Source organism: Cajanus cajan, chromosome 11 (genome assembly GCF_000230855.2).
Source record: "Cajanus cajan strain Asha chromosome 11, NIPB_CcT2T_4, whole genome shotgun sequence".
NCBI lineage: Eukaryota > Viridiplantae > Streptophyta > Magnoliopsida > Fabales > Fabaceae > Cajanus > Cajanus cajan.
Genome location: NC_138527.1, coordinates 2,768,698 through 2,778,340, shown reverse-complemented (window position 1 = coordinate 2,778,340; position 9,643 = coordinate 2,768,698). Strand labels below are relative to the sequence as shown.

At 35.1% G+C, this 9,643-nt stretch overlaps 1 protein-coding gene across 1 annotated transcript; it reads right to left on the bottom strand.

The window, feature by feature from the left end:
- Positions 1 to 2,339: 2,339 nt before the first annotated feature.
- LOC145953226 (uncharacterized) lies at positions 2,340 to 9,643 on the bottom strand. The gene is made up of 2 exons (XM_083067090.1): positions 3,783 to 9,643; positions 2,340 to 3,688 (listed from the first exon to the last, which is right to left on the bottom strand). The coding sequence occupies exon 1, from the start codon at positions 8,292 to 8,294 to the stop codon at positions 5,616 to 5,618; it is 2,679 nt and encodes an 892-aa protein (XP_082923216.1). The 5' UTR covers positions 8,295 to 9,643; the 3' UTR covers positions 2,340 to 3,688; positions 3,783 to 5,615.

Genomic DNA, 9,643 nt, shown 5'->3' with positions numbered 1-9,643 from the left:
TAATATTCTTTTTTAAATGTATATTTTTAGTGTTAACAAAGCCGACTCTAACATAATCATTTATTTATTATTATTATTATTTTGTCCGCTTGGTTGATGCTAGTTAAATTTGTAAAATAAGATTTGTGTGGGCTAAGCTGACACTAAATTTCTTTTTTTTTTTAGAGTCAGCCTAATAAGGGCTTGGCTGACGCTATGAGTAGTGTATTTTCTAATTTTAGAGTCAGCTTAATAAGGGCTTGGCCGACGCTATACCAGTTTTTTTTTTTTTTTAATTTAATGTGTTAACCTTTGTTATGTTTGGCTGATAATTCTTTAGTATCAGCCAATGCACATCAACAACCAGTGAGCATTTCTGTGTTGGAATACAGTGAGGTACAATATACAAAATAAGAAATTACACCAGCATGATTCAAACTTATCACATCTATTGATCTGTACGTAAGCTAATTCTTTTCCATCTGATAACATTATTTTTAAGATCGTTATAGTATATGAATGCAAATTTTGAAGAATTATTCTCATGTTTGAAATGACATATAGCTATGAACTAAGAAAAACATTCAGTTTATATGCCACAATACAACTACTAAATACCAGAATAAATAAGCAGTGTTATAAGCAAACCATCATTGTTTCCCTAAATCTAAGATCCATCAGATTTGTTATTTTATGGCCCCATAACCCGTACAAAATAAAAAATGAAAAAAAAATTTGAAAAATGGACATTTGACAATAAAACTAACAAGAAACAATTATCATCACAGAACATTGCACAAGCACAAACTGTCTCACCAACTTATTAAAATTGGATGGACAATAATCAAATCATAAAAAATAACCATATAACAAAAGTAACTTAAAGCGAGTAAATTAAAAGAAAAGGAAAAATATATCCTAGCTATTCATTAGGAAACTGCAATAATATTTTGGTACCTCAGTGATTGCATTAGGACCAAAAGGTAATCCATTTATAGGAATAACACTGAATATCCGCTCAGCAATAGCTAGAAATATTTCCTCCAAAATGTCGCGCAGAAGTATTGAACTTGCACATAAGTTGATTTAGTAACAAAAGAAAGCTAACCATTTGCTTTGGCTGAAATAAAATATAAATAACATATTACACAGTTTTATCTTCAACCAACACCAAAGGAAACAACCAAATCAGGTGTAATAGCCAATAGAGTCATCTAACAAAGTTTTTCCTTGCAGCAGAAGAACCAAGTTTTGGTTTGGCAGCATTAATAGTAGTCCCAAGACCTACAATCATAAATGAAAAATATGAGTCTGTAGTTTTTACTACCATTATCATTACATAAATATTTCAGGACAGGGATTACAAGATCAAATAAGAAAATTAGGAGCAATAGCCAATAGAGTCATCTAACAAAGCAATACCAAAATTATTCATGCTATCTAACCATTCCATATATGAATATATAAAATGGCAAAGGCGCCTCTAAAACCTCTAAGCTAATTATTTAAGATAAATTCATATAAGAAAAGGTTAACTTAATTTAGCAAAACTAAACTTTCAAAATAATAACAAGAGAATCGCCAATCCCTGAAATGTTCAGTATGGTCTATTCTATTATATCTCCTATTATAGACAACAACTTTGGAACTCCAGTAGTTTACCAGGAACATGACTTCATCATTTTTAGACATGCAAACAAGCAAAGGCATCACTATTGTATGAGGTGGAAAGTGATGAATTAAAAGATGCTCATAACTCACCTTCAACAACTGAGTCCAAGATTTTTCAATGGAAACTAAATCAAACCCAATAATTATTCATGCAGTTTAAATCATTGCCTATTCAACAGCCTACAATTTAGATCAAACATCATGATACGAGCAAGGGTTAACATTGGCCATTTATCAGTTGTATAAAAATTACAATGGTCACTCTCACACACAAACAAACAAAGGCATAAGGATCACATACAAGAAGGCCAACAGCTCCAAGTCCAAAGATGGCAGCAGAAGAACCAAGTTATGGTTTGACAGCATTAACAGTATTCCCAATACCTACAAGCATAAATGAAAAATATGAGTTTGCAATTTTTACTACCATTATCATTACATAAATATCTCAGGACAAGGATGATCCAAACCTGTTTGATGCCAATTAATTCACAACAATATGTTAAAACCTAATAATTTCATAAATTAAATAGTCAAAATAAGAATACAATAAGAAAACCATTCAACCAAACATATATAGTTATCATCATTATGTTTAAACATACATATCAATATAGCAAAAAATAGGTAGATATGTGTACAAAAATCAACATTACTACTGACCCAAAAAAACTACCAAGTCCATAAAGTGCACATGACAAAAAAAAAAGCACCAAGTACTTAAGTTCCTAAAATGCTGGTATTTAAGAACGGCGACGGCGTCGACATAGGGGACCCTCGTCATCCAGTGGCTGCTGATCAAATTCCTCATCATAATGAGGATGTAACCGACTAGTACTAGTTGAACTGGCTCCAGATTGACGGTCCAACACCAACTGTAACTGTTGCTGCATCAATTTCATTTGCTCCTCTAACTTTGCATACTTCTCATTTACAGCATCAGCTCGTGCAGTCGCTGCATCAGCTCGTGCAGTTGCTGCATCAGCTCGCTCAGTTGCATGTTGAACCTCTTGGCGTAATGCCTCTGTCTCAGTAGAATGGTGATGTGTATGACTAGTAGCCTGAACAAATAAAGAGACCTGTGTAAGAGAGGACACGCCCTGACGTATGTTAGAAGCTAGATCTCCCGTGCCATAACATCGACCCCTACTCTTGCCTCCTGCTGCTTCCTTCCAACACTGAATCTTTTTCACCCCATTTACAGGTAATTGACTGTTGGACCCCTCAGCACCCTCCAACTGAATCACTCTCAACCGCTCGTGATATTTTTCCTAGTCAATTATAATGCATGTCAGGCATTAGAAATATGTAAGTTTAAAAATTGAAATTGTAATGAAATTATTTTTTGTATAAGGTACATATGTATCACGAGCACGGTCATCAACCCAGCTACCAGTTTTCTTTGTGTGAGTGGCCACAAATAGCTCATCCGGATCTAGAGGTCGACCATATTTACGCTCCTTTAAGAAATGTAAATAAATATAAGCAATATTTTATATAATGTCATTATATATGGGAATTTACACAAGTCATGAACAATACTTACTAGGCCTAGCGCAACCTCAAGATGAGACTTACGTCCCGTTGTGTGCAATGCTCCACCTCTAGTAGAAGCCCGATTATTTTTATTTCGGGTAGATTTTTCTTTGAATTTGTTGCTGTCCCAATACTTAGGAAGATCATCCCAAGCTTGTTCTCCTATCCAATGTGGCCTAACCCCTTTACACCTTGCTTTGGTAAGCATATCACGAAGGCGTTTTTTGACTTTCTTTGCATACACCTTTCTAATCTCCCATTCGTGATGTGGTGCCCAAGTAATTCTTGCCTAAAACAAATAAAGAAAATAAGTATCAATTTCATCAAAATATATTAATAAATATTTAAATACATAAAAAATTAACATATAGTCACCGTGAATTCTGTCCACCATTTGACTTGCACATCCTCTGGAACAACATCATAACAATGATAAGGACCCCTAAATTGTGACTTAATTGCATGACCAATTGCCGCAATAGGGTGAGTATTAGGGATCCATCTGTAAAATATTCAAATCTAATGTTAAGCATTAAGTTCATGAATAAAACCATAAAAGGCATAAACATTAAAAATCAAATTGCTATTAAACATACCCATTTGCCATAGGTCGGATGATGACTCTACCATCACTATCACATTCCACTATCTCCTCAATTTGGATGTTCTCTTTCCTTATATGAGCCTCCACCTCTATATCCTCATCTCCCTCAACATTATGAGGATCCTCTGCTCGAGGAATATCGGCAAGATGAACTAGTGGGGGTTGGGTGGCATAAGATGATGAAGTAGGGGTGCCTTGAACTATGGGAGTATGGGGTGGAGGAGTAGGTTCAAGTAGTGGAGGTTGGGTGGCATAGGATGATGGAATACGGGTGGGAGTATGGGGGGGAGGAGTAGGTTGAACTAGTGGAGGTTGGGTGGCATAGGATGATGGAATAGGGGTGGGATCAATTATGGGAGTGTGAGGTGGAAGAATAGTAGTGGACTGATCGAGTGGAGGGTGGGTGACATAAGGTGATGGAGTAGGGGTTGGCTGAACTATGACAGTATGGGGTGGTGGCATAGGGCTAGGTAATTGCAATAATGAAGGGGTAAAATGTACAACACCACTAGTACAGGTGGCCTGATGAGTTATTGAAGGTGTTGAGCTAGTGCTTTGGGTCTTATGGGTCGATGAAGGTGTGCTAGTACTGTTATTTCCTGATGTGGATGACTTAACAATAGATGGAAAGGTACCAATAGATGTGGGGGTAGAATTTCACACATGACCAAGCTCTATAGCAAGATGACCAGGTAATAATCTAATCTCTCGAGCTCTTGCCATAGCTCGCTGGCCTCGAAAAATCTCAGTTGTGCCTCGTGTCCTAGGCATCTGTCTCACACATTAGTTAAAGTTTAAGATAACACAAGATAAAATAAAACCTTTTATGAATAAAAGAAAAACTTAACATATATGAAATTCAATGAAATATAAACCTAAGTTAATCATTGTCGTTATCAAAGTTCCAATCCTCTTAATCATCATCTTCCTCCCCTAACTGCAACCCATCTTGACCATATTCAACTTCTTCATCTTCTTCATCATCCTCAACTTCTTCAATTATTGATGTGTCAGCTAAACCTTCTAGTTGTTCAATTTCTACAATTGGTAATACATTTGCCATTTCATCAACTTGATAAGGTAATTCCTCATCCACATTATTGACTTCGACATGACCTCTTGGTTTTGTAGTGATTGCCACGCACCAAGCACGCAAGTTTCTACAAATATCTGGATAAGAAACATAGTAAACTTGTCTTGCTTTTTGGGCAAGGATGAACGGATCCTATGGAATATATCTTCCACTCATCTTGATTTCTACAAGATTGTATTGTGGATGAACCTTTGTGCCTCTATTTCTTGTGGGATCAAACCATTCACAGTAGAAAAGGGGAATCTTTTTATTTAGTCCAAGATACTCCAATTCATAAATATGGTGGATAATTCCATAAAAGTCATCTTCTCCTACTTCAGTTACACCTTTTACGTGCACCCCACAATTGATTGTTTTTCTACCACTACTCCAACTTTTTGTGTGAAACTTGTACCCATTAACAAAGTACATGTTCCATGATATTGCGCATGAATTAGGACCCCATGCTAATGACCTTATGTTTGGATCTACCACCCCATTCCTCCCATCATTGACCTACATAAATGAGACACTTAAGTTTATATTGTTGATTTTCCTTATTAAGAAATTGAGAATGATAACACTTACAAAGTTCCTAAACCATTCTGGAAAATATGCATGTATATGTCCAGAAGTTGGTTCATCATTTAGGGATTGAGCTTGTAAGAATAAGCTGAAATGAAACACATAACCAGTCATACAAATATGATAGTTACATTTGACTGACATAATGAATTTAGGAATTAGAGGTACTTACTCAAGAATCGGTTTAACCTCATTACAATTTATGAGAATATGTACATGAGCAGATCTCCATTCATTGTCACGTAACCAGTATTCTTTAGACATGCCACTAGGGCGTCCAGAATTGTTCAATATTGACAATGTTGGGTGAATGCCCTCATGTGCAGTTCTAGGATCATTTCTCAAACTAGTGTTTGGCAACAAGCTTACACTCTTGAAATAATGGGAGCAAAAAAATGTTATCTCTCGGTGCAAGTAGAATGCACATATTGACCCTTCTACTCTTGCCAAATTATGCACTGCTCGTTTTGCATCTCCCATCATTCTGTACCACATTAACCATTTAGTACAACTAGAAAATAAATGGGAAACTTGAAAATCAATACTACATATAAAAAAATACCTTTCAAATGGATACATCCATCGATATTGAACAGGACCACCAAGTCTTGCTTCCATAGGCAGGTGAATAGATAGATGTTCCATTGAATCAAAGAATCCTGGAGGGAAAATTCTTTCTAACTTGCATATAATGACTGCTATATTTTGCTCCATTCTAAGTAAATCATCCATCCGCAAGGTATTACAACATAAATCTCTAAAAAATCCACTTAATTCAGTAATAGGATTCCACACACATTCTGGCAATGCACGAAATGCAATCGGGAGAAGACGCTCCATGAATACATGACAATCATGACTCTTCATCCCATGCATAGTTCCTCGATCAACATTGGCACACCTAGCTAGGTTAGAGGCATACCCATCTGGCATTTTTAACTCAGTAATCCATTTATAAATTGATTTTGCTTCTTTTGACGAGTAAGTATAGTTTGCCTTAGGCTTTCCCCACTTCCCATTAGGTAATTGAATCAACTCTAAGTCCCCACGTGCACAAATGTTAGAAACATCCTTTCTTGCCTTTTCATTGTCTTTTGTTTTGCCCTTGATATCCATTACAGTGTTGAATACATTATCAAAAAAATTCTTCTCTATGTGCATTACATCAAGGTTGTGTCTTAATAAGTTATCTTTCCAATATGGAAGATCCCAAAATATAGATCTTTTAAACCAATGATGAAGTTGCCCATACCCTGGCATATTCGGTAAAGGACCATCTGTTGCTTTAGGAAAATTGTGGATAAATTCCCATATTTGATCTCCTTTCAAGAAATAAGGCGGTCCATCAAATTCAGTTTTATTCCTTGTAAATCTCCTTTTACTTTTCCTAAAAGGATGGTTTATTGGCAAGAACCGTCGATGACAATCAAACCATGAAGGTTTCATACCATTATCTAATTGGAAGGCCTTTGTGTCTTCCATACAATGAGGACATGCTAATTTGCCTTTTGTTCCCCATCCAGACAACATGCCATAAGCTGGAAAATCATTTATTGTCCACATCAACCCTGCACGCAAGATAAAATTTTGTTTTGTGGAGATATCATACGTCAACACCCCACAATCCCACAACAATTTTAGGTCATCAATTAGAGGTTGCAAGTACACATCTATTTTCGTTGTTGGGTTATGCGGACCAGGTATAAGACAAGTCAGAAACAAGTATGGTTTAGTCATGCACATTTTAGGAGGAAGGTTATAAGGCGTAACAATTACAGGCCAACGTGAGTATGGGTTTGTTGATGCTTGAACATAGGGTGTAAACCCATCAGAACATAGACCAAGTCTTATATTTCGTGGTTCACTTGCAAAATCTGGATAAACATGATCAAAATGTTTCCATGCTTCCCCATCACATGGGTGTCGTAGATCAGTAGAATTATTTTTGTTCTCGTGATGCCATCTCATTTGGCTCGCGATTTCCATTGATGCATATAGTCTTTGTAATCTTGGAATGATTGGCAAGTAAAACATTCTCTTCACCGGAATGTTTTTGTATCTTCCCTTCCCCACCTTCGGAGGTAAATACCTTGGACTATGACAAAACTTGCATTCAGTTAAATCTTTGTCCTCTTTGTAATACAACATGCACCCATCCACGCAACAATCAATCTTTTCAGCTTTCAACCCCAATTGCGACACCAACTTTTTTGCTTCATAATAGTTCTTTGGTATGCAATTATTTTTTGGAGCTACATCAACTAACATTTGTATAAAATAATCTAAACATTTTTCAGGGGCATGCCAATTGGTTCTAGCTGCCAAAAGCCTTACAGCAATTGATAATTTGGATTCAGTTGCTTCTTCGTATATTGGTTGGTTCGCAAAGGCTAGCATGTCATAAAATCTTTGGGCTTCTGGGTTCGGAGACTCATTGTCCATATCTGCATTGATATGTGATACATCACCCATGTGTGTGTGTGCATCATACACCATTCGAGTCACAGATTCAAATTGATTCTCATAACCTATAGATGAAGAGTTACTAGATGGCCTAAATTCTAAATTTGAGACATTTGGCCCATCTTCTCCATGTTCAATCCAGGCCCAATAGTTTGGTTTAAACCCATGTCTTAGCAAATGGGCCCTGACTATCGGTGGTTTAAGAATCTTCTCACAATTACAATTTACGCAAGGGCATCTAATCCCTCCATCTGGAGCAAAACAAGATTGTTCCATTGCTTTGCAAACAAATTCGTTGACTCCATTGATGAACTCATGTCTGAGTCTCCTTGAAGGATCAAGCATATTATACATCCATCTACGATCCATGTTTCTGCATACCATTCATAACATTTTAAGAATTCATATAGGGACATTTTCAAAATGGAAAGCCAATCAAAATTGGTGTTTTATAATCAAGATTGATCTATAGTCATGCAATTTGACTATGTTGGATTGTTACTGTTATCCTTTTACAAGAATAATCAGGAAATTTTACAAGTTCTACCAACAAATAATGGTAGAACTACACATTTTTCATTGATCTCTAAATTTAAATTTTCTCCATTAGTTATTTAATGGCTTACAACCTTTAATTGTGCATAATAGCTCTATTATGCTAGCTTTTGTATGTCATTAATAAACAATAGCTTTGTTATGCTATCTTTTTTTGGTCTAGTTAATCCACATTTTAAGAAGGGATTGTTTAAGTGAAATATGTCTAAAGCAAGTATAGTTTAAAACTAATAATAGGTTAAAAAAATTGCTCAACAAATTTTAAACTGGTTTATACATTAAATCCGCTTAATTTAAAATTGATTATAAAGCAAGCAACCAAGTCACAAATATAAAAATGTTATAAACTAGTTATACCAAAACTTAACCATGAATAAAAATGTTCTATGTACAATATATAGAAAACAAATTTAAATTCATTTAAGAAATAGTGCACTAGGAAAATTTTGCTAGTTACACAACACATATGCTAGAAGTAAGATCAATTTTTAATGTATCCATTAAATCTACAACAAATGAGAAAGCTAAGGAGAAGGAGTACCACTAGCAGCTTTTCCCTTGCAACTTGTATGAAATATCAATGACCTGTAAACGAATAAAATGCACATTACATTAAATTAAAACAAAATAATCCCATTAAAAACTTGTTTATACTTTCGCATCACATAAATATGACTACAAATTATGTACGTCATTACCTGAATGATATGGCTTTAATAAAATTGGTGTCAACCTGCAACATGGCCAATAAGAAATTAAAGAAAGCCCTAAATCTATATAATGATATTACTCTAGTTCATCACATACTTGGTGAATTAGGAATGAAAAATAGGAGAATTTGTGTAACTCCTAAAATCAGACTTTATCAATTTATACACATATTCAAAAATAAGAACTCATAAGTTATAACATTGAATAATTACACTACAAATTGCACCATATTATAAGATTTTAACCAATTTATATCTATCAACCAAAAATGCTCAGCCTTCTTAAACATATCTCTAACATAGGCACAAAAGAAGTAATTCATGCACCAAACAACCTTCTCAATCAAAATGAATAGATATCTAATAGAGTTAGTATTTTAAAATTGTTAAGTCTTCTCAAATCATAAAGATTTTTACATGCTAGATATCTAACAAAGCCATGTAGCCAAACATTTACATATAGGTAGA